General features: G+C 41.4%; 1 protein-coding gene across 1 annotated transcript in view; it reads right to left on the bottom strand.

The window, feature by feature from the left end:
* Positions 1-25629, bottom strand: part of DISC1 (DISC1 scaffold protein) — a 159042-nt gene that overhangs the window by 35374 nt on the left and 98039 nt on the right. Inside the window, exon 10 of the mRNA XM_056853327.1 lies at positions 11650-11710. Coding sequence (XP_056709305.1) covers positions 11650-11710 — 61 coding nt within the window. The remainder of the gene's footprint in view (positions 1-11649; positions 11711-25629) is intronic.

Here is a 25629-nt window from a genome sequence, read left to right as displayed (position 1 = left end):
CATCTGCCAGACGTTCATTTCATGTAGGACAAAACTTTAATCACAGCCTGTCATTTTCCTATCAATGTTCAATGTCACTGTGTTATAGTTAAATTATCTCCACGGGAAACACAAAATGACAGACTGCTGTAGTTGATTGTTTTTCCTTTGATTTCTTTCTAAGGTGAGGAAGATAAGCTTGTATAGCTGACTTGTCAAAGGCAGGGAATTAACTAATTTACAAGGAAATCAGCAAGGCATCTTGTATGAGATTACTTTCTAATTGGTTTATAGTAACTGTATTTTAAAGCATATTCTCTAGTGTGTATAGAATTTATTTCATGGAGTGCTATTTTTATTAAGCAACCTATAAAAAAACTACATAGTAAAAAAAACACCCCAAATTACATATAAAACTTTCCAAGTAACATGTACCAAACACTGAAGAGTATTATAACTATTCTTCCATCCTGTGAATCATAGGTTTTCAGATCTAATCTAATCTAAAAAATGTGAATTCCAAACAAATTGTTTATATAATTCATTCTAACCCTTCTGCAAAAATATAGAAAGGAGTGCTTCTCTCTTCCCACAAAATATAGTACTTTTTGGCAGGGTTAGATTAAGTTGAGCCCTGACCTTGATAGCCCAGGCTAGCTTGATCTCGTCAGATCTCAGAAGCTAAGCAGGGTTGATCCTAGCAAGTATTTGGATGGGAGACCTCCAAGGAATACCAGGGTCATGACGCAGAGGCAGGCAATGGCAAACCACCTATGAATGTCTCTTGCCTTGAAAACCCTATAGGATTGCCATAAGTCAACTGTGACTTGACAGAGGGAAAAGAAGATCAATGTGTGGCAGAGAGGCTTTTTAGTGGCAAATGATTAGCGCACTGATATTTTCCCAGCTTTGTTTCACCAGAGTTCTAGTGATTCCCTACCTTTCAGTTTAACACAAACTCAAAGGGCTGTATTACATAATGCCTGGTTTGGTTCCTCAAACAAAGGGGTACAGAGTCATTTAGGGTCGAATCCACAATAACTGAGCACTATCCAACCCTGCAGGGTGCTGTGTGCATGTGCCTCGCCTCCTCATGCACTCTGCAAACTCCAGCCATTTCTGGGGGCAAAAAACTGCCAGACTCAGCTGCTGTGTTCCTTCTGGTGATGTCGCTGTTACCAGGAGAAAGATTTCCTTGACTAGGAACCAAAAGCGTTTGGCATCTAACAGCCCATTCCTGACCCAAAAGCCCAAGAGTCCTTAAGAGGGCAGGAAAGGGCTGCGCCGGCATTCATGCCCCCTGCTCTGGCGCCTGTGCCACTTATGCCTTCCAGGGTGGCATGGACGCAGCAGCGCCACCCAGGAACACCGGCTGGGCCTTCCACCGGCGTCCCACTGGCACAAAGCCCTGCACTGGGCATGCCGAGAGGGCGGAGCTTCCAGTAGGAAGCTTCCTGACCCCTATCGGTATGGCGATGGAGAGAACAGTGTTGCTGCGCCAGCTTTTTGCTGGCACAGCCTCGCTGTTTTCAATGGGGAAAAATGTCCCATTTTTTAAAAAAAAAACCTTCAAAAGCCTTTCGGCGGCTGGGGAATAGATTTGGAGGCAGTGCAGCGGCACCTCGGCCACACCATCCCCAGCAGCCAAAGGCTCAGGAATGGGCTGTTAATACAGGAAATAAACAAATAACCAACCTCTGATAGGTGCTACAGTGATTTGTTGGACACAGCTCGCAAATCTGTACTGTAATATTTGATGTGAATGCCGGATGTTGCGGTGGGATTAGATTGGTTTTACTCATTTTTATTATTTTATAAGATTATGTAGGATATTCTTGGTTATTCATTATATTATTTTTGTACCTATTTTAATTGATGTACCTGTTTTAATTGATGTAATTGTTAATTTAATATAAACAGCTTTGAGCTCTCAGCTGAAGAGAAATAGTATAAAAATGAAATAAATAAATAAACCTCCCACACACTGGTTTACTGTAAACGTATGGAAAGCAGAAGCACGCATCACTCATGCACACTGCAAAGCAGAACCAAAGAAGCAAGTCTGATAAATGAAAAATAATGAAAGGTAAGGTTGATTCACAGTTGCTGTACCCTCTATAACTGTCCTTCTAGAACAGGGGTGGGGAACCTTTTTTCCGCCAAGGGCCATTTGGATATTTATAACATCATTCGCGGGCCATACGAAATTATCAACTTAAAAACTAGCCTGCTATATTTGGTCAAACATTTAGCCAAGAGGCATGACTGGAGACGGCTCCGAGTGTCTGCCACGAAGAGAGACTCGCTTTTGAGCTCTGCTGTCCCCAGCTGGGCCCAAGAGATTCAGGCAGGCCAGCATCCTTCTGAGCTAGAGACCTGCCAGGACCCATGAAGGGCCAGACCAAATGATTCTGCGGGCCTTATATGGCCCCCGGGCCTGACGTTCCCCACCCCTGTTCTAGAAAGAACTATTGTGTTCTGGAAACTGGACTTGTTCAGTGAGAACGGCATTTGTCAACTGTCTCTCCTCAGTGCTCTGAAACTGCTCAATGACAACAGAAAAAGCCTTGAAGTTAATAAATGAAAATAAACTCATACCCTCAAGTGCCACACCTTGAGCAATTATTATTTCTTAGGAAAAGATAATAAATAACTACCGTAAGTTCAGTACTGTAGCCTAAACACAGCAATCCATGGACCAATTCTGAATAATACAGAATTAGTAAGGACTGAATAGTTATGTTTTGTTGCTTCATAAACTTCTAAGGACATTGGCAAGGGCAACAAGCCCAACAATCTATTTCTTATATTGATAAAAAAAGACTTGTATCATTGCCAAGAATGTATAAGTGGTATAGATTTTCTAGCACTGAGATGCTTTATTTTCCAAATAATCAATGATGCCAGTCCAGTATTCATGAATCTGGAACAGTGGGGAGACAGAAATAAAGGAAATAAAAACATGACGTTGTGAAGTTGGTAGTTCTTGATAGCTCTCTTTTAGTAGTTTATGCAGAAGTAAACTTTTGAAATAAAATAAGCTATCCTCTTAGCAGGAATGCTACATAGCTGTTCCATGCAGTCTTGAAGTCTACAAGGACCGCAGATGTCAGTGAAACTTCTGACCTCTCCAGAATGATGAAGATGTTCAGCTGTTGAATTTTTTTTCTCATCAACTCCATACTCTTGTTTAAGTTGTACTGAAAAGTAATATCTGAACTGCCTGAGAGAGACAACATAAGTGGTCCCCTGCCTGTGGTTCTGATGATAGCAGATTTTGTACAGAATATGGCTGTGGGAATCCAAAGGACAAGTGACCTCCATAGAATCTGACCTTAAATTTAAGTGCCTGGAAAGGATGCCCTCTACAAAAATTTTACCAGATTTAGTGTATTGAAACGTGGTACTTAAATGAAGTCCTTCAGACTGAAATATATACTTAGGGAACTAATCATATAGGTTGGGACAACTGGTTAGGACAATGGGCAATGATAAGGAAATGGGAAAAGGTTTTTTTTCCTGATGTTAAAAAGTGCACTGCAGTCTTGGGTGGCTTTCTACCTGGTTCAAGAGGCAGTTGCTCTGAAAAAAGGACTTGAATACATATAGTTGTGAAATAAAATTGAAATAAAATTAGTTGTGAAATAAAACTGAAATAAATTAATTTGAAACCAATTGGACTAAACCAGGATTCATTATAAAGTTTGGTCCAATCTGCGGATATCTAACTCTGCGGATTGGGCCCACACTGAAAGAAAGGAGATTTTTCTCCAAACTTAGGGGACCCCTCAGGTTTGCATTAAATCTTAAAACTATATGGGGTTTAAATCCCCCCAAACAAAAACGTTGTCTATGTAAGTGCAGAGTACTTACTGTCAGTGGGGGTCCTGGTGGCCCCGTGAGAGGCATGGCAGCTCACAGGGACCCTGCAGCCATCGCAGTGGCTCCCTGTGGCTAACCTAATGCAGCCACTGCCGTTCCCGACAACCAAGCCACCACCATCACTCCCGGGGCCCCTGCAGCCACTGCCGCAGCTCCCGGGATCCTAGTCGCACCCACCGTGACTCCCAAGAGAGAAAAGTACAAGGGAAAGATTGTCTGGGGGAGGGGGGAGAGAAAGAGAAGGAACATGGGGGAGATTGAGCGGGGGAAGAAAGAGAAGGGAGAGAAAGAGAGGGACAGACTGAGAAGGGGTGGGGAGAAAGAGAGGGGGATATTGTCTGAGAAAGGCTGGGGGGAGACTGGGTCGAAAGTGACGTACAAGTGGTGATAGGAGAAGGGGGGGGTGAGAGAAGATTGCCAGAGAAAGGGGTGAGGGGTAAAGAGTGAGGGAAGACTGACATAGAAGGGGTGAGGGGAGAAGGTGGTGAGGGAAGACTGATAGATAAGGGGTGGAGGCAGAGAGAGGGGGGACATTGACTGAGAAGGGAGGATAGGGAAGGAAGCAAAGGCAGGGGAATGCCCCCTCCCCTCAAGTTTCTTGCAGGTCCCCACTTGTATGTATGGTACACACACACACACACACACGCTCCTGGTTTACTCACATTTATTTCAAACTAATTAAATTGCATTTGACTCTTAAACGCTTAAATAATACAAGAAGCCACCATACGCTGAGACAGTTCAATGAACAATCTAGTTTACTAGTGTCAATTATGATGGAGCCCTCTAGGGGCTTAAGCAGATGTCTTTTTCCAATTCTACTGCCTAGGATCCATTAACAGGCAATGCCGGACATTAAATCTGGGGTCTCATATGTTCCAACAACCTAGCCACTGAGCTACAGCTCCTTTAATAATCAAGAGTGAGTAAAAGATTATCTACAACCTTTATTAGTGCTCATTTTGTAAATCTAAATTTCTTCCAAACGCACACATCTCTTATGCCATATAAAAGCACACATGCACCTTGTCTTGTTTCAAAACTGGACAGCTCCGCTTACCCCAGAATTGACAAGAGCAACAGCTGAATTTAATAAAGATAAAGCTGAACAGAAATAATTAAGAAAAAAATGTTAGGAAATCGGTTAAAGGAGGGGAGATTCATATTCATTTGCAAAGCTAAAGGGTACTGCATCACTGTCAGTTTTCAGTAACAAAGCAAACACAGTGTAGCAGGGTTTGAGTATATGAGTTTCCATATTCATTTATTCAGCCACTTTCCAAACGCTAAAAGAGAACAGCTAAGTAAGGCTTCTTTATGTAATTGCCACTAGTTATCTTTCAAAGTGTCCCATTCCCCTAAATAACTGTCAAAGATTTACTAGGGAATCAAGAAGAGTAACTAATAAGAAAAAAGAGGATCAACTAAATGACCCTATTTAATTTTTTTTTTGCAAAAAAGAAGAAGCCACAGAACAATCCTTTTGAGACTGAGCAAAACATAACCACCTTACATTCCCTCATCTAAAAAAAAAACACCCATCAGTCATATTTACATTGCCTTATACAAATAAAAAATTAGTTTGGGGCCGAAGGCACATGTGATAAGGGAATAAGGAATTTAGAGCAAATAAACACATAGCCCATGAAGTATAGAGGAAAAGAAGCATAGCATACTCTCCATTTTGTGTCTAATATTCTTGTGTCTAATATTCTTCTAGTTAAGAGTCGGTGATACCAGGACTGTTATGATTTGGATTTTTATCCCACTCACCTAAAAACTTAATATGAGCAATGTTTGATTCAGCTGTATCAATTAAAGGGGGGCAGGCTGCAAAATGAATTAGCTATAAACATACAGTATTCAATTTCGCATTATCCTAAAGGTAATTTTTCCAAATCTACACATTTTGAATTTCTGACAAAAGGCCCAGAAGTGCTGGGGGTGGGCAGTGAATGCTCCTGAATGTCCAGTTCCTCTATTACTGCAGTGGTATGGGACCAGATCATAGGTCAGTGCCCCGGCGGCACTGACAAGGAGCTAGTCAGATTTCTCTTAAGCGATAGTCATTCTCGGGTTACTGCAGGGGTTGCCAGCTTCCTGGGACTTATTTTAAATTACTCTAATCCATGTTTATGATTTTAAGTAAGAGTCCCACTCTAGTTTTAAAACATTCTTTTTACCTAAATATGTATATATTTATTTTATGCCAATAAAGGTTTTGATATTGATTGGTCCATATAGGATTGACAGGTCCCTCTTTGCCACCAGCGGGAGGTTTGTGGGGTAGAGCCTGAGGAATGCGGGGTTTGGAGAGGGGAGAGACTTCAATGCCCAAGTGCCAAAGTGGCCATTTTCTCCAGGTCAACTGATCTCTATTGGGTGGAGATCAGCTGTAATAGCAGGAGATCTCCTGCCACCACCTGGAAGTTGTAGCAACCCAAAACAGCACTATGACAATTCAAAGCAAATTAAAGTGAATTTTATAAAGTGCAATAGTGAAAAAATATTCTGTCCTTGTGAGACCTATATACAAACCTTTGCGGTCCTTATGAGACATCACCTATTAAGGCATATATATATATATTTGCTGCTGATACAGGTCGCTGAAGAAGCCATATGCGAAATGTGGTCCCGATCTAGACGACACGTCTGACATCCTTTTCCTGTGGCTCTGCTCCAATATTCGGAATAATCAATAGACTTTGATATCAATGGATGCCCCTATGGGTTATATATTTTGACTTATTTGTTGCTTGAGGACTTGTGATATCCCTTGAAGAATAAGATATTTATTGGATTGCATTTTGTAAATTTTGTATCTTGTTGTACTTCTATTTTGCACATATTTTTGTGTATATATTTTTTCACTATTGCACTTTATAAAATTCTCTTTAATTTGCTTTGAATTGTCATAGTGCTGTTTTGGGTTGCTACAATTATCCTCACAGCACTGAGCCTTCTTGGCTTGCGGACCACCTGGAAGTTGGCAACCCTAGGTCCATACCACCCTAATAATATATGAAGTCTGTTCCTCAATGTAGAGAACAGTGTTCAGAGGCACATTTTGGAGAGCAACACTGTTGGATGCCTGGGCTAAAAAGCAATTAATATTCCTAGGTCACATCTAGGATTGCCAACCTCCAGGTAGTGGCTGGAGATCTGCTATTACAGCTGATCTCCAGACAACGATCAGTTCCCCTGGAGAAAATGGCCACTTTGGCAATTGGACTCTATGGTATTGAAGTCCCTCCCCTCCCCAAACCCTGCCTTCCTCAGGCTCCGCCCCAAAAATCTCCTGCCGATGGCAAAGAGGGACCTGGCAACCCTAGTCGCATCCTCAATTTGTATAAGCTATTCTTTGAAAATGTTAGAACGGAAGTGAAAATGATTTACCTAAACATATTCTTCTTATGGCTGAGAGACCACCGTGCCCTTTCCATAAAGGTATTTTTCCATGTAGAATTTTACCTTCTATGGCAGCAGCCTTACCCCTGATCCACTTAGCGTATTCAAACAATTTATGTGTATCAGATTGGTCACATGTATGTTGTAGGAGCTGATAATTGCCATTAGCAACTTTGATTAGTTATGCTTAGAATGGCACAGATGTGAATAACATTTACACATACCTGATTAATCTGAAATGTAGACTGAGCTCTGGCTTAATGCATGGAAGGATTTTCTGGCCTATTATGCACCCGGCAGACATCACTCTCAAGATGTGTTAATGCAGTATTTCTCAAACATGCTAAATTTGCTTTTTTATATACTGTGGAATATATATACATGGAAGAGCTTTAAGTAACAGAACTACAGTGGTTATCAACAGCCATATGTGTGCTCAAGATAAACTGTTAAGCCCGTTGATTATCCAGAGGTTTTACACTATGGAAGAAATATCACATTTGGGATTCACACATCAAGTAAGACAATTAAAAAGGCACTAGGGAGGTTTTAAAGACTTTGAAAGCAAAGTGTAAATGAAAAAAATGCAGTAAACAAAGGAATAAATCTTTTAACAACAACAAAAGGATTGATACAGTTTTTCCAACTTAATTCTTGAGAGGTTTTCTCCCCCTTATATTTATTCTCTGTATGTGTGTGTAAAGTGCCTTCAAGTCGCAGCCGACTTATGGCGACCCCTTTTGTGGTTTTCATGGCAAGAGACTAACAGAGGTGGTTTGCCAGTACCTTCCTCTGCACAGCAACCCTGGTATTCCTTGGTGGTCTCCCATCCAAATACTAACCAGGGCTGACCCTGCTTAGCTTCTGAGATCTGACGAGATCAGCCTGGGCCATCCAGGTCAGGTATTCTCTGTATAGGTGTGTCTAATCATCAAATTTTCAAAATCTGTCAGTGCAGCCCTGTACCTTTGGAGCTGCCAGAACCTTTGCCAAGAAGAAGAAGAAGAAGAGTTGGTTTTTACATGCCGACATACTCTACCTTTTAAGGAGAATCAAACCTGCTTACAATCTCCTTCCCTTCCTCTCCCCACATCAGACACCTGTTGAAGTAGGTGAGGCTGAGAGAGCTCTGAGAGAACTGTGACTGGCCCAAGGGCACCCAGCAGGCTTCATGTGTATGAGTGGGGAGTCAAATCTGGTTCTGGGATCTGTTCTGGCTGAGGGCTGGGATCTGTTCTGACACACAGAGCTGGGATCTGCTTTGAGTGAAATGTGGTACATCTGAGAGATTTTTTAATTTGCTGATTCTACTGTATTGGACCATTGGCTGTGCCTTAAAGTGTAAGCCATACTTTGAATCCTGCTTGACAGGAGAAATACAGCATAGAAGCATTTCAAAATAAATGAATGAATAAATAGAATTAATGCATTGGTGTGTGTGCTTAGGCCTTGTGCTTAGGCCAAATTTTGGCAAGTTACTGCACAGAAACTATTATATATTTCCCTTAAAGTCCTGCTGGCCATCCTAGGAAACAGGCATAAGCAGGATGAGGACCTTGAGGTGGCGCTGAAGTGTGGTACAGTATTCCAGGGACACCTCCGCTCATGATCATCAGTGCACTTCTGGGCACAATTTAAGGTACTAGTTACCACCTACATGGTCTGGAATGAGTGTACCTGAAGGGGTGTCTTCTGTATGAGCTTGCCTGCCAATTGAACTGTGGCCCTCCTCTGTGTACTCACTCTTTCAGAAGATAGGTGGGTGAACACCAGAGATAGGGCCTATTCTGTTGAAGCCCCAATCACATGGAGCTCTCTCCCCACCAACCTTTTATGTGCCATCTGGAAATATTTTAATTCACCCAAACGTCTGTACGACTTTATGCAAATCCTACAGAAACATATTGATACCTTCCATTATGTTTCCTGTATTAGAACACATGAAAACATGAAGCTGCCTTCTACTGACTCATACTCTTGCTCCATCAAAGTCAGTATTGCCTACTCAGACCGGCAGCGGCTCTCCAGGGTCTCAGGTAGAGGTCTTTCCCATCACCTACTTGCCTAGTCCCTTTAACTGGAGATGCCGGGGACTGAACCTCGGACTTTCTTAATGCCAAGCAGATGATCTACCACTGAGCCACAGCCCCTCCCCACTGGAGTTTTTACTGCTTTGATTTTAGATGGTTGTTTTACTATTTTTATCTTCTGACAGTTTGAAAGGTTTTTAAAAATTATTTCTAAAGAGAGAAGAGCTTGCCTGGCCAACTCCAAGCACAAGGTGCATGGTTAAGCTGTATGGCTGGGTGGGCATGTCCCTCCCTGGGCTGGGCTCATCCCTCACTGGACTGGCCTTGGTGAGGCCAGATGGGTGTGCCCCTTGCCACTGTGAGAATGGGTCACTGGGACCCTTGCTGCTGCAAGGCCAGGCTAGGCTAGTGCACCCCTTGCCACTGTGACACTGGGCAGGGGCTTCCCTCGCCACCACAAGGCCAAGCTGGGCAGGTGTGGCCCTTGCTGGCGAGGCCAGGGCAGGCACTTTTTTCCTCACATCTCCGGCTTATGGTGGTGGCAGGTCCCACTAACCCCTCTCTTCGGCCAGAGTAGCCCTGGTGGGGGGTGGGGGTGATACCTTTGTCGTCAGCCCACTGGGACTTTTCCAAGTGGCCTTAATGGCCAACTCATCCCAAGGGGAGGGAATTGGATCACCTAGCCATCTGATTGAAACTGGTAATGGGTATCACTCCAGCCCCTTTTCTTAACAATGTCTTAAAAAAACAATATATCTCTTCCTCAAGGGACAAATTCTGCATCTTCTGTTTTCCTGTAACAGCTTTATTTATTCATATTGTATTTTGGTGTTTTTGTAATCAGCTTTGGGTGCCCATCAGGAAGACAGTCGGGCTAAAAGTGCCTAAATAATCAAATAACTGCCATATCACAAATTAAAAATAAATCTTTATTTTTTTCCAAGTTTCAGGTGGGGCAAAACAGTGTCTCATCTACAGCCTTGCCCCCATCCTGGCAATGGCCTGGGCTAACAGTGGGAGTTTTACAAAAAACTCCAAACTTGTTCCCACTGATTCTGCTGGTGGCTTCAGAGGCTATCCGAACAACTTCATATGGCATTATACTTTTGAGCAATGCTGCCCTCAGGCTCCTAGCAAAATCATCTCATTGGTTTCCCCCACATACAACAAACTTCTGTTCCTCCTACAGTGCTTTTTCTGAGAAAGTGATTTCCAGGTTTTAAAAAAATGATCATTAGACAGCAAATAACCATTATGTCATACCAAACACATGTTGTCATACTTATGTGGAAGCAGCTATGGCAACTTCAGAAATTCAGTTTTTAAAAGCACAGAAACTTAGCACTCTGGTGCCGTTATCACACTGACCTGCTCAAAACAGTACTATTTATACCCCTTCTTTGCTTCTTTTTGAACTGCTATATTTTTCATTCCAGTAATAGTACCCCTATATAACATGCCAGCTATGCAGGCAGCAATAGCCATACATCCATTAGTCAGATCAGCAAGAAGCCATGCGACACATTTAGTATAGACAAGCCTGAAATAGTTTGGCATTGCAAAAAATCTGTTTACCATTAAAGATACAGATTTATTTATAGGTTCCAGGAATTTCAAAAATGTAAGTTAAAGCATCAAAGAAACTTTTTAAAAATGTAAACATATGGATTATCCTATTGTACAAGCAACAGAACATTAAGTGATAAGTTTAAATTGGTAACTGAAGTCTTGAAGGAAGCACTAGAGTTCTCCAAAGCGATAACATTTAACATTACAGGTAATCTAAGCAGCAGCTCAAAACAAGTTATGTTTGAATAAAGTTTAAAGGTGTAAAATAATGATATAGTATTCTTGATTTATATTTTTGGAGCAGGAATGCAAAGACAAAAGTTTTTCATTATCTCTAAAATTCCTCTGAACCAAATGCACCATTTCTTACCAATATGACTCAAGTTCAGATAAAAAGTGCAGAATGGAAGACCAATAGGAAGAAGACACAGAGGATTTCCTAGTTCTTAATTCCTCTGGTAACAGGTAATTTATGCCCACATCTACTCTTTCACAAAGAGGAAAAAAATCATTTTTTTCTAGAACATGAAACTACAAGGGGGGTCAGAATCTTGAGATGTCTGACTTTCTAGCACGCTTTCTGGGGGAAATTGTGTTATTGTATATGTAAAAAACACTGTTTAAAAGCAACAACTGCCACTTACAATCAGCCCAAACCAGCCCCTTGCAACAATACCCCAAATACAAAACATAGTCACTATAGTTGGTTTTACAAGGTAACATAATGGATAAAACAAGATTGGAAACAGTTTTAAAAATCTATTATTATCATGTTTTTTACCTTTGCAGTTGTTTCTCCAGAATCACCATGTATTTGAGAATATTCTCCTTCAATTTTTTTTCTGTAAACCAAAAAAATAATAATCGAATTTCTTTCATTGAGAAAGAAGACAGAGCAGAATAATGCAGATCTGATACTTTAAGGAGTAAATGTTAGTGTCATCAGTTAGCTAAAGATTTTTTTCTTTTTATTTCAAACCTATGAGGATAAAATTATGAGGATAAAATAGGGAAGGGAAAACTATTCATGCTGCCCCAAAGCTCTTTGGCGTAAGGGTTTGTTAAAAATGTCCTACTAAATATTCTATACAAGCAAATACTTATACAAATAACCTATTGAAAATTGCACATTGGAACCATGGTATAGCTCATTCTTCATTTGAGTTTCATACTACATTATTTGGTAATATAGCTCATACTACATTGAGTTTCATTACTACATTAAGTTTCACACTACATATAAAATGCCTTGTACTTTGATATAATCCTAACTCTAACCCTATATTTCAATACAACATTATCTTCAATACTAACTTAGTATTAAAAGAGGGAATGAAATGCATATATAATAAATAAACAATACACTGTTAGAAGAGTATATCTGTTCATTGGCAAAGATTTTGTTTCAATTTGCTTCTTCAGTACCAATTTTAGTAAAATATGCTTAATTTATTTCAGAATAAAAATATAAAGAAATTAGGAACTATCATAGTGTTGGAGACAGAAGCATACTCTGATAACATAAATTTTCTACAGGAACATCAGGTCTAATGTTACTCCATAACACACAAATAGAACTGAAGTACAAACTTAGTTGTCCACAACAATTCCAATACTTTAATCATTTGACTCAGTGGGTTTCCATGCCAGAATTTCAGAAACAGAACCATAGGTGGGATTACAGGTGGCCCCAGAAACAGGAGGAAAGAGGGAGCTTTGCGCTCATATGAGCTTATTCCAATACACACTTTAATGTGAACTGGAACTGATGCATGTTAATGCTTACACAAGTACCTTTTATGTATTTGTTTCATCATGAAAACTGCACAGGAGAGGTCTATTTGCATTTACACAGGTAACCCCAGATCACTTTGAATGTTCTCCAAACAGTGTGGACAGGTTCCAAACCCAAGGCTTCCTTCAAACCCCACCTGTGTATAACCCACACACCATGATCATGTATAAACCAACCCCAGTTCTTCTTAACAGTTATGCCTCTATCTTCTACAGTTTCATCAGGACTGTGAAGCGACAGGGGTCTGAGAAGAATATAATCACATTATTTACTTGCATTGCAAATCACAGTATACGCTATATAAAACCCAATTTGTCAACCTATACTCATATTTCAGCAGCAAAGACTTTCACTTAAATGTGTGATATGTTCTTTGATTGTGAGTATCTTTAAAGCTATTCTTCATCCTGTCCCCATCATTATATGTCCTTGGAACTTGTCACACTGCAATTCAGACTCTCTCTCATCCTGATATAAAATGTCAATAGATATTAATAATTGGAGGGGAAGGTGGGGAATCTTTTTCACACTTACTTTGTTTCTAGCTAATACCACAATGTATTATGTTACTTGAAAGATAAACCCTAGTTCCAGTTTCTCCTGCTGTGCTAGCTAGATTTTAATTGGATATTATCTGATTCAGTAATTCTCACTTTTCAAAGTGGTGCCCTATTCCCTACACGCAATCTTACAATGCCCTTGAAACATAAACCTTAATAAATCAGCAATGTTCAGTGACAAAAAGTAGCATATAAGGGACCCCACCAGGCAAAACTAGGTCAGTTATAAACTGACTAGGAAACGCAAGTAGGGCACACACACGCCTGCCAAACGGTTTAACTACCTTAAAAGGGCTGTGAGCATCATATGATTTTTGTTATTCACAATGCAGATGTGTTGCATCCCATGATTGCTAGTACATGTAACTGGGTACTTAATTGCAAACTGCATCAACATCTGAATAGTTCTACTTACAAAAACTTGAAGAAAACATCATGAACAGTATCTTGATTGTCCTAGCCTTTGGACTATTTACGTTGAACATACTACAAGACACTGCTCTTCAGATTTTCTTATAATTTAATGAAAACCAATAGCTGTTGTTTAGGGGAAATGACTAGAGCCCACATTTCCTTAATCTACCAAAGCAAGCACTATGTAATGATTCTAAAATGGTAGGATGGGGGCTATTATACAATTGTACTATGTAAACATATACCACATGGTGTAATTTCATATTCCAACTGTGTAGTGGTTAAGAGCAGAGGACTCTAATCTGGAGAACCAGGTTCGATTCCCCACTCCTCCACATGATGCCTGCTGGGTGACTTTGGGCTAGTCACAGTTCTCTCAGAACTCTCTCAGCCCCACCTACCTCACAAGATGTATGCTATGGGGAGGGAGGGGAAGGAAGGTGATTGTAAGCAGCTTTGAAACTCCTTAAAGGTAGAGAAAAGTGGGGTATAAAAACCAACTCTTCTTCTTGCTGTCCATGGATTATATTTTTAGTTCTTATGGGGAAGAGATTAGTGCATTTGATGAAACCAAAAACAGCTTTTCCGTAGAATCATAATTAGGAGGGGAAATACAGTCATTTGTTTTTAGTGTTATTCCCATCACATTTATTTGCTGTTGCTGTAATGGGGAAGGCCACACTGCTCAACATTAAGGGTTACAATGGAAAATACCGCAAGACAGAGGGTCACGGCTAATTTGTGTACTTTTGTTATGCATAAATATAAATTTATGCAATATATGCTTTTAGTAGTGGCCTTAATGGTGTTTATGTTGCTGGAAACACTAACTGTAATACCAAGAGCAGCTTTACACAAGAGGTAAAAGTGCAGACAGCCCAGTGTGTGGTCACTTTTATACCAAGGTTATCTTGTTACACAGATAAGCGGTGTAGGTTCTAATATATGCAATGTCCCTTTCAGTAAGATGACCATCAGCAAGACGTGAAAGTGACTGTACATGTTCATCATGTCTGAAGATGCCATGAATAGTGAGAAAAGATTATTCTTTATCCACTAAAGGTTAGCTAACTGGGCTAAACCAATTTCCTCACTCTAAATGGAATATTTATTAATGAAAGTTACTGAAATCTAAGGCAACAGTGTTACGATCTAGGATAGAATGCTACGTGCAAGTCCATGTTCAAGCTTCTTCAGTTATATACTAAGCTAAGCTCTTGCCGTGAGATTTGAACAATGGCAGGCAGAAATCCTGCTGACGTCTAGGAAAATAATACTGCTTGCCCTGACACCTTTTTTTAATCACCAGTCCTATCATATTAATAAAAATATGTTAAAAACACTAATTAAGAATACATTTTCCAGACTGATGCAAAAAATAAAAAATGCAAGCCAGGGTAAGATCCACGCTGGGTCCCAATGCTCTGTAGCCACCAGAATATCCATGTCAGTAGCTAGATTAAGTCATTACTTAACAGGTTCCCCCCCCCCGCCCCCAAATAATCACAATAGATTATTCCTCCACACTCCCATCCTCCCCAGAAGGAAATGAAGGCTGGAGAGGATGGGACTGTGGCTTTTTTTTTTTTTTAACCTTCCAGTTTTAATCTAGGAGGCAGAGAAAACAAAGCTCCCAAACTTGGTTTGAAGGGAATTCCAGAAGTCTGGCAGCATTGGATGCATCTGGAAACCCATCTCCAGTTATGCCTTACTTCTCAAAATAAAGAAGCTTGTTTCGGGGCGAAGGGCAAGCAGAGGGCAAGGACGCCATCCATTTGGTTGTGCCAAGTTTTCCAGTTTTCAACAGGAAAGCATGAGAAGACCAAATAATTTTGGAGGCAAACCAGGGTTGTGGATATTTGTTAAAAGCGCACATGGAAGCCTTGAATCAAACAAAGCAATTAGGTGTGTGGATGAAAATTCTATGCCTTAGAAGAGTGTTTTTGATGCTTTTGCTGCAGCTGCTCCCGCTGTAAAAAAAAAAAAAAATGCTGCTCTTCAGTTTAAAAAGTGGCTTACTTCCCTTGCTGTCGTAACTGAGGCATTCGTTCTCAGAAGTTAATAAATGGCAGTCTGAATTTTCAGCGTGGTGACAGCCAGTGTGGTGTAGTGGTTAAGAACAGTGGTTTGGAGCGGTGGAGTCTGATCTGGAGAACCGGGTTTGATTCCCCACTCCTTCACGTGAGCGGTGGAGGCTAATCTGGTGAACTAGATTTGTTTCCCCACTCCTACACACGAAGCCAGCTGGGTGACCTTGGGCAAGTCATGCTTTCTCAGCCTCACCTACCTCACAGGGTGTGTATTGTGGGGAGGGGAAGGGAAGGCGATTGTAAGCCGGTTTGATTCTGCCTTAAGTGGTAGAGAAAGTCGGCGTATAAAAACCAACTCTTCTTCTTCTTCATAGGTGAGAACTGCATCCTGCACGTGTTTGTGACACTCATATGCCACTTGAGTGCCATTTTGCCTCAAATCCTGGATGATGCCATTTTCACACAGCGATATGCTTAAGTTATGTTAAGTACCAGTCAGTCAGAAATTCCCTCAAAAGAAAGTCTGCTAACAGGATCCTATGCCAAGGTCCTTTCTCCCTCCCAAGACTTGTATCGCTGCCTACTCTGTCTTTGCATTCTAGGAGAAATCTGGACATTCAGAAATGCCTCTTCATCCAAAAGAGCAACATCCAGTTTTGTGCTACATTACTCATTTTGGTATATTACTGAGTCATATAAAGACTGACAATAAATTGTGCCAAATGTGTAGAGGAAACGGATCTCCCTGGTTTTCAAACTCTAGCTGACAAATATGAGAATGTGATGAAGGCAAAGCCATCACTGTTGAGTGGCAAAGGAAACAGACACATGCTTGTGCTTGCCCCCAAACAGGATATGGTAGCAAAAATACTGTCCCTTGAAGCAAGGAACAAGAAGCAAACACTCTCAAAGATATATCCTGAAGGTTAGAAAAGAATATGAGTTTCAAAGAGCCTCCTTTTTTAAAAAAAAAAAAAGCTGTAATAAAAAGAACATTCAATACTGCGGATAATTACATAGGAAGGATGGAAGCCCTTGAGATAACATCACTAAGGCAAAGATGCTCATGTCCTTACTAAAATACAACAATAGCTATTACATTTCTATGGAGTTTTTTGTCCCAAAGAATCCCTCAAGTACATACAGAATTGCTTAAGTCTTCCCGCAATGAAAAGCAGCTGCTTTTTGTGGTGCACAGCTGTAATCAATCAGCTTCTACCACTAACCAGCACTGTGGGTGAACGGAAATGCAAACTGACAACCAAATGTAGTGAATAAGTTTCAATGTTTTTCAGAAAAGGCTTGGGATCCTACTAACTTTCGACTAACCCAAGGAAACAGTGTCATTGGCCGTATCGTGCTATTCAAATTACCAAATCTGTTTCCTATTCAAACAACAACAATGCGCTCTGGATGAGATTTAAGCAGTTCTAGATTCCCCTGCCTTTTGCCATTTGAATACAGCAAGCACAAAATACAGAGCCTGTCTATAACCCACTACAGGAATGTTTGCCATTGGGAGAAAAGAAAACCATGCCAGGAGAGGATCTTCAGCATTTAACATGATGGATATTAGTGGCTAAGCCAAATCACAAGGTAAGGTTGCTTCCAAATGGAGGTTTTGCTCCGCAGCATCCCCCCTTCCAATGGCACTGAAGTTTGTTTTGGGTAACCATAAGACACTGTTGTGCAGTCTTCCAGCTTCCAGGTCCCCCCTCCCCCCACTTTGGTATGATCACTCCTGAAAGTTCATACTCAAAGAAGCCTTGGAGAGAATGTGGACAGGAGGGTAGAGTTTGCACCTCCCCAGCCACATCTAGCACCATTTCCTTTTTCACTTTCCATCCCTCCACCCCCCTCCCAATCACTACTAGTGGGACTTTTGCCCTTTTTTCCTATCAGCCATTAGGTATATTGCTACAGCAGTATTAGCTTATAGCAATATAGCTAGTACCTTTTTTAAAAAAATCGGCAACAATGAAAGGCAGGAGGGGAAATGGAGGAAAGAATCCCCACATATGGAAATGACGTACGTTGCATTTGCAGATGCAATACATGAACACATGAAGCTGCCTTCTACTGAATCAGACCCTTGGTCCATCAAAGTCAGTACTGTCTACTAAGACCGGCAGCAGCTCTCCAGGGTCTCAGGCTGAGGTCTTTCAAATCACTTACTTGCCTACTCCCTTTAACTGGAGATGTCAGGGATTGAACCTGGGACCTTCTGAATGCCAAGCAGATGCTCTGCCACTGAGCCACAGCCCCTCCCCAATGGGGTATTTTCCCCATGTGGAAGTTGCCTAATTATCAACAATACTTTTACTATTTCCAGTTATGTTGGGAGATACTTGGAAAACATGATAATATTTGTGAGGGTTTAGGTGTTGTTGTTTTTAATCCAGTTTATTTACATTGGGGCGCATTAACAGAGCTTTGCAAAATCTTTAAGAACCCATTACTGTGTGATTTTTATTCACATTAAACAAGTCTTTAAATTCTGTGCTTATTTTTAAAGCCAGGCATTTATGGGCATCAGTACACAGAAAAGAAGGTAAAAGGTCTTTTAATGTGCATTACATTAGAATGCATATCAGCTCACAGCAGAGAGACTAAAACAAGTGTGCAGACAATGTTCTTTTAAGTAAAAAAAAAAGTGTTGAGACAGCAAGAAATAGGAAAAATAATAGCTGTGAACCGACATGACACAAGTTATGAAAGAATGCAAGGTAGGGATTTCTTATGGACTTTTTATGTCCTTCAGCATGGCAATTTTCACATCAAACATCACTAAGTTTTATCAGAGAACTAGCATGTGTGCGAACAATGAGATAGCACCCTATAATGACCAGGAACCATCACATTACATTTTCCCTGATCGTGCTTCAGCCTGCTTGCATAAGAATTTGTTCTCTGTTTCTAAGAGCTGGCATGCTGCATACGCACATCCTTCTCAAGAGCCTGTGTAGGTATCAGTCTCACCAGAACTAGGGGCAGGATTGTGCCTCATGCCAAATCACCCAGAATTACATTCTGTATGTATAGAGATCTACATATGCCAAGTTTTAGTGTGAAGGAGAACACGGTTATAAATACAGGTGACAGATGAATCCAACAAGGAGGCTAAGCTTCCTACCCCCAATATAAGCAATATTGTTAGAAGTACTGAAATGACAAAATGGCAACAGTAAAAAAGAAGTAATGCTAAAACCAACACACAGTCTGTGGTAGAATGGCCTGCCCCATGCAGCTGATGGATACTGAGAGTTTTCTGATGTCTCCTGGTGATTTTCAGGTCAGCAAGGTTGGTGATCCTGGCAAAGCCCTGGGCAAGAATGAAAAGATAACCCTGGTGGCCACTGTTGCTCCAGATTACTACTCTCTCCTCCCGTAGACTCTGAGATTACCGGGGAGTGCAGGGGAATGACCACGTTGGCCAGAGTTCAATGAAAACTCCAAACAAACATGGATGAGAATGCATGATTATGCCTATTTGGCAGTGATGGTGGTAAAGCAAATTCACTTTTTTTTTTTTTTTACAATTGAATCCAGGTTGTAAGGGTACTTTAATCTCAGGACCCTGAAAGATAAACAAGTTCACAATAATAAAATTGCTCACATCTATGATTTGGATGCCATTACTAGGCCAATTCATGAGGTTAGTGGCATACAGTCTGGTCCTAATTGTATAGAGGACTTTCCATTGGTGAGGACTGATGAAGTTGAGAAGCTGTTTAGAGTTATGCAGCCCACCTCACCTAGGGTAGACCCCTGCCCTCCATAGCTGATATCTTGCCACCTGGGTTGCCTGGGTTCATTGCCCAAGAGGTATAGTCCTGACTACTTTAAAAGAACTGGCCACGAGACCCCTCATTTTTTTGGTTGTATGTCTGCAATTTCGGATTTCTAGAGGACCAGATCCTCTTTTTTTGCTGTTGTTTGTTTGTGGGAGGTATTACCACATAAATATATGCCATGATAATGTGTCATGTATTTGTGTAAAGTGCCACCAAGTCGCAACCAACTTATGGTGACCCCAGCAAGTGGTTTTCAAAGCAAGTGAGAAGCGGGGTGGTTTGCCATTGCCTTCCTCTGCAGAATCTTCCTTGTACCAACCCTGCTTAGCTTCCAAGATCTGATGAGACCGAACTATACCATGGTGCCTTTCCTCCCAATGTGTTAGAGGACTCTCTTTGTTGTTTTTGTTACTGTACCTTTCCTTTCCTTTCCTTTTATCCCTTAGAAGCTCCTTGATCAATTGATCTTGAGCAGCATATATCTAGTGTTGGAGGGACATAAGGACTGAAACAAATCTTGCCACTGAAAATGTAGCCTTAGGGTCCCTGTCACTTAGTAAAAAAGGCATTATGTCAGTCACAGAGGCATTGGATTTGTATATTAAAATGGGGGAAATATAGTGCGATCGAAGTTCCTCGTAAAAGCGGCATTCCAAAAGGGCATGGGCTAATGTGTCAATAGAGCCAGAAGAGCAAGGGCAGATCCTGTCTGAGTATGGTATGTTCAGAATTCTGCCCTGCATTACCATAGAAGGATTAGCATTCAATCTAGCCAAGCAAAAAGCTCTACAGAGACGAGGAGTTGTTAGATAATATGTATAGGCAGGCAGACCACGTGGAGGGGGTATTCCGAAGAACTGGGATGAACAGACGCGACGAGCACGAAAAGTAGTGCTGTTATAATCAAGCTCTTTAATGCGCTTTTTAATTTTGGCAAAAGCTTCAGTTTTCCCAAGATCTGATAACATATCCTGCGAGAAGCCCAGCAACGCCAGTTTCTCATCTAAGATTTTTTGCCATGAGGATTTGAAGGGGTCATGCTTCAGAGAAGCTAGGAACCCCTCAGTGCTGAAGCACAGTTTAAAGTGGAGTTTAAAGGCGGCCAACCACGCCCTAGCTTCAAGTGACATTTGGCCAAACTCGGAACGAAGAGTAACGCCAGCAACACATCGAGGGGCATTTAGGAGTTTTCGTAAGAACTGAAGCAGTGGACGATCTATAGATTCATTGATGACTGTAATCCAGATGGCAACACCAAAGAGGATAATTGGGGTAATTTTCAGGTTAAAAACCTGAATAGCCCCTGGAATATATTTGCCACCTTTGGTGTGAAAAAAATTGACAATAGCACCAACCCCAGGTTTAATTTTGTTGGACACTGCTTTTTGATGGGCATTCCAATTTAGGTTATGGGAAAACAGAATGCCAAGGTAAACAAACTCCTTGACTTGGTCAACCTCAAAGCCATCTAATACCCAGCGAAAAAGAGGCATTTTTCTCCTCTTAGTGAAGATCATGATCTTAGATTTATGGTGGTTTATTTTAAGACCTTCCCTAGAGCAGTACTCAGAAAAAGTTTGCAAAGATCTTTTCAAACCAATTCTTGTGCGGGACAGGAGAACTGCATCATCAGCATAGAGTAGAATCGGGGTGGAATGGCTTGCAAGCTTTGGGGGGTGGCAAAACTCTGAGAAATTGGTTGCCATATCATTCAGGTATAGATTGAACAAGAGAGGAGCAAGGAGGCAACCTTGTCTAACTCCCTTGGCCAGTTCAAAAGGCTCGGTTAGTTCTCCTTGGTTGCCACAGCGAACCTGAGCTGTGAGGTCAGTATGAAATTGCTGGATAAGCCATAGTAACCTCCTATCCATAGTAGAATGTGATAGTTTCAACCATAGCCTCTCCCTCGGGATGGTATCAAAAGCTCCCTTAAGATCCATAAAACCCGCATAAAGGGTGCCATTTCGGGGGGAGGAATATTTCTCGGCTAAATGGGAGAGCACTAAACAGTGGTTACTGTACCAGCATGACAATCCTTCAGGAAAAAGAAGTAATAAGACCTAAATTTTCTAACTTACTTTCCCAATAACATAAAAGATGGATTTTATGGCTATAAGGTCACCAATACACAAACTGACTTTCAGAAATTATCATGAATACAAAATAGTCAGCAAATTTACAAATACTAGAGAACTAGAAACTTCTTGACCATTAACATTAAAGTTACACTGTGTACGGTCTTACCTGAACTCCTGTTGGTTGGTCCGTGTTGGTCTCTCTTTTTCCCAAAGTTTCAAGCCTGCCTTGCTTGTTCCCCTCTCCAACCTGTCCTGTAGCTGCTGTTTGCTTTGCCTCAGACTTTCGAGTTGCAGAGACCGCTCGTCTCTTCAGTCACTCGTGCCGTCTTTGGGGATGGACTGTTAAATGCCCACAGACATCTCCTTCGCCCGTCTCCTCCTCGGCAAGCATTTCCTATCTCTCTCTTAACCTTTTCCTTGCAAGATCTGTCCCACCCACCAATTAACGTCTGGTCTTTTCTTTTCCCTGTTCAGGTGTTGTACCTTCACACCTGCCTGAGTAATTCCTTCGGGTTGCCTCTCTCCTATCTCCTTGTTATCCCTCTTCGTTCCCCTTTCCCTCTCTGGTTGTGCTCTCTCTTCCTTAATGGGTATCCCTTTCATGTCTAGTGGGCCCTCTTCTCTCTCTCCATCTGGTCTCTCCTGCAATCTTCCCACTCCGTCCCCCTCCCCTGCCTTGCCCTTCATGGTAGCTCCAACAAGTGAGGGTGACTGGCCCCCTCCGGTCAGAGTGCCGGGCGCGGCACACACTGCAATTCAGATGTAGGGGTTTTTAATAACTCATGAAGCATTCATTGAAAATGAAACTTAGATACTACAACACATACAATAAAACAAAGTAATTAAAATGGAAGACAGAACTAATTACAGTGGTTATCGCAGGTAACCTCAACCTAGCTTGTTTCATGAGAGTACGGTATCATTATTTCCATATATCATTTTTTGTCACAACTTTTAGAGATGTGCCATTTCCTCTTATAATGAAGGACAAAATATTTGAGCTGATTTGACAAAAATAGGAAGCTGGATTGTAACAGAAAGTTTCAGGTCCAGCAGAAAATTATCAATTTGAATTATAACACAAAACCGCTCATACCATGATATCTAAGAGCTGAACAAACCCAGGAAAAGAAAGGAAATCGAAACTGCAAACTAAAACCCTGCCCTTAATGCAGTGTCAAGGGCAACCAGTGAATGTGGGAGAAAAAGCCAATAAGTGATGAAATCCCACAACACATTAGCAACATGTGCTGTTTATATATGTGTGTGTGTGGTAGAATATGCAGTTAGTTTGTGCTTGTATATTTTGGTCTCGTCAGATCTCAGAAGCTAAGCAGGGTCAGCCCTGGTTAGTATTTGGATGGGAGACCACCGAGGAATACCAGGGTTGTTGTGCAGAGGAAGGCACTGACAAACCACCTCTGTTAGTCTCTTGCCATGAAAACCCCAAAAAGGGATCGCCATAAGTCGGCTGCGACTTGACGGCACTTTACACACACACACACACACACACACATATACACTAAATTACTAAATACACCAACAACAAAACATACAAGCACAAACTAACTGCATATTCTAGACAAAACACATTCCAAAATATTGTCGAAGGCTTTCACGGTCAGAGTTCATTGGTTCTTGTAGGTTATCCGGGCTGTGTAACCGTGGTCTTGGAATTTTCTTTCCTGACGTTTCGCCAGCAACTGTGGCAGGCATCTTCAGAGTAGTAACACTGAATTGTAACAGAAAGTTTCAGGTCCAGCAGAAAATTATCAATTTGAATTATAACACTGAGAGACACTGTCCTTCAGTGTTACTACTCTGAAGATGCCTGCCACAGTTGCTGGCGAAACGTCAGGAAAGAAAATTCCAAGACCACGGTTACACAGCCCGGATAACCTACAAGAACCAAAAAACACATTCCATTTTTCAAACTTTTTGGACTTTTGGCTGTGTAAAAGACAGATTAGTTTACTCAGACAAATACATTCTGACAGCTTCTCCAGCCACTCCTCCTTCTTTGGGATTATATTTTTCTTCCAATTTTGGGCAAGTATTAACCTTGTCGATGTTACTGCATTAAGCACAAATTCATGGTATTCGTTCGGAAGAAAATCCATGCAATTCAACAAGAAACCCTTAGGAGATAATGGTAACTTTATACCTTGTGAGATCACCATAGCAATCATATTCCAGAATTCCATCACTCTGCTGCATTCCGACCATAAATGTATGAAATTTGCATTAGCTGATCCACATATCCAACAATCCCCTTTAGCCCTTTGATAATTTTTTTGCCAATTTAGAAGGTGACAGGGGCCACTGGTATAGCATTTATATTAAATTAAATTATGTTCATATTGTTTTTTGAATGGCAGATCCCACTCTACCTATTTATGGAAATGTTGAACCCAAGAAATTCAAACCAGTACTGCAACTTTTCTTCTAGACAGCCTTAAGGAATCTAATTATTTGCCATGTAGAACAATCCTTACTCAGAAATAGAGAGTCACATTTTGGTCAAAGGGACTTACATTCAAGTATACATTTACATATACAATTGCCTAGGATTCCTCTGTGGTGTACCCAGAACTGGAGAAGCTTGGAGCACCTCTTTAAAGGGGGATCTTAATGAACATGCTTTTTGTCTGCTCTTCATAGCTCCTAGAATCATAGAATTGGAAGGGATCACCAGGGTCATCAAGTCCAACCCCCTGCACAATGCAGGAAACTCACAACTATCTCCCCCCAGACACACCTCTAGTGACCAGAAGATGGCCAAGATGCCCTCTCTCATCATCTTCCTAAGGCTGACAGATGGCCATCTAGCCTCTTCTTAAAAACCTCCAGGGAAGGAGAGCTTACCACCTCCCGAGGAAGCCTGTTCCACTGAGGAACCACTCTGTTAGAAAATTCTTCCTAATGTCCTCTGTGTGTATGTATAAAGTGCCATCAAGCCACACTGAAGCTTTTGCCATGAGGTGACAGCAGAAGTTCGAATTAAGAACGCCACCTGGAAAGGGGGGGGGGTTCTCATCATCTGACACTTTCTCCTCTCCTCTTTCTGATTCCTCCAGAGAGTCATCTGAACAGATGATGCAGTCCTCATCCCAGTAGGATGCTGAAGAGAGCTGGAGAACTGGGCCTTTCCTTGCTGCCTTTGTTGGCAAGGACATGCAGCAGCATTGTGCTCACAGTAGCCTGCTTCTTTGTCAGGGCCTGAGCAGGGAGGGGGAAGCCTGCCTGAGCCTGTGTGCTGGCCCTTGAGAAGTCCTCTGTCTATATTTCTCCATTTTTTAATGTCACAGATTGCTCCATTCATGCCTGAAGGCTGAGTGGGCCGGAGAAGAGTTCTTCCTCTTGGCTCCCTTTCCCTGAGGTGATAGTGAGTCTCTATTTCCCACACACTCACTTGTTTTGGCACTGTCCCTTTCCTGGCTCTTGTGGCCCTGGCAACCATCTCCTGCCATTCCTGGGTCTCAGAGGGTGCACTTGAGTTTTGGTGGCAAAGGGGAAATGGCTGCAATTGCCCTGCTTGGAGTCAGAGTCTCTGGTGTATACTTGCTCCCCTGCAACTGAGGCATGGGCAGAAGCGCAACTCCTGTGGCATCTGGGCACCATGTCCTCAATCTCTCCTGATGAGAAACTGTGTGGTATCTAGAGTTGCCAACTCTAAAGGGCACTTTCTGAAGATATGCAAACTGAAGAAAATTTATGAAACGTGACCATATCTAGAAAGCATGTCCTTGCAATCTTCATTGTCTCTTCCAGTAATCTTAAATTGCACCTTGGAGTTATTCTGGACCATCATTGACCCTCGTTCCGCTTGTGAAGTACACTTTGATTGAAAAAGTCTACTTGGGACTATTGAAAGTGCTTTTAGCATTCAGCGTTTGTAGTTCTTATGGGACTTACCTGTTGTTGCTGCCGGTAGTTGTAATGTTATAGTCAATTATTGACTTGGATATTGTTTAGTTAAGTGCATTGAAGTATATATTTGGGGTTATTGTTATATCATAAGTATCATTTATGCCATAGTTTTTGCATTTAGATATAGGGTTGTTGGTAATACATACATAGTTGTGGCATT

Source organism: Euleptes europaea, chromosome 7 (genome assembly GCF_029931775.1).
Source record: "Euleptes europaea isolate rEulEur1 chromosome 7, rEulEur1.hap1, whole genome shotgun sequence".
In the NCBI taxonomy this organism is placed as follows: Eukaryota; Metazoa; Chordata; class Lepidosauria; order Squamata; family Sphaerodactylidae; genus Euleptes; species Euleptes europaea.
This window is presented reverse-complemented; position numbering and strand designations above follow the sequence as displayed.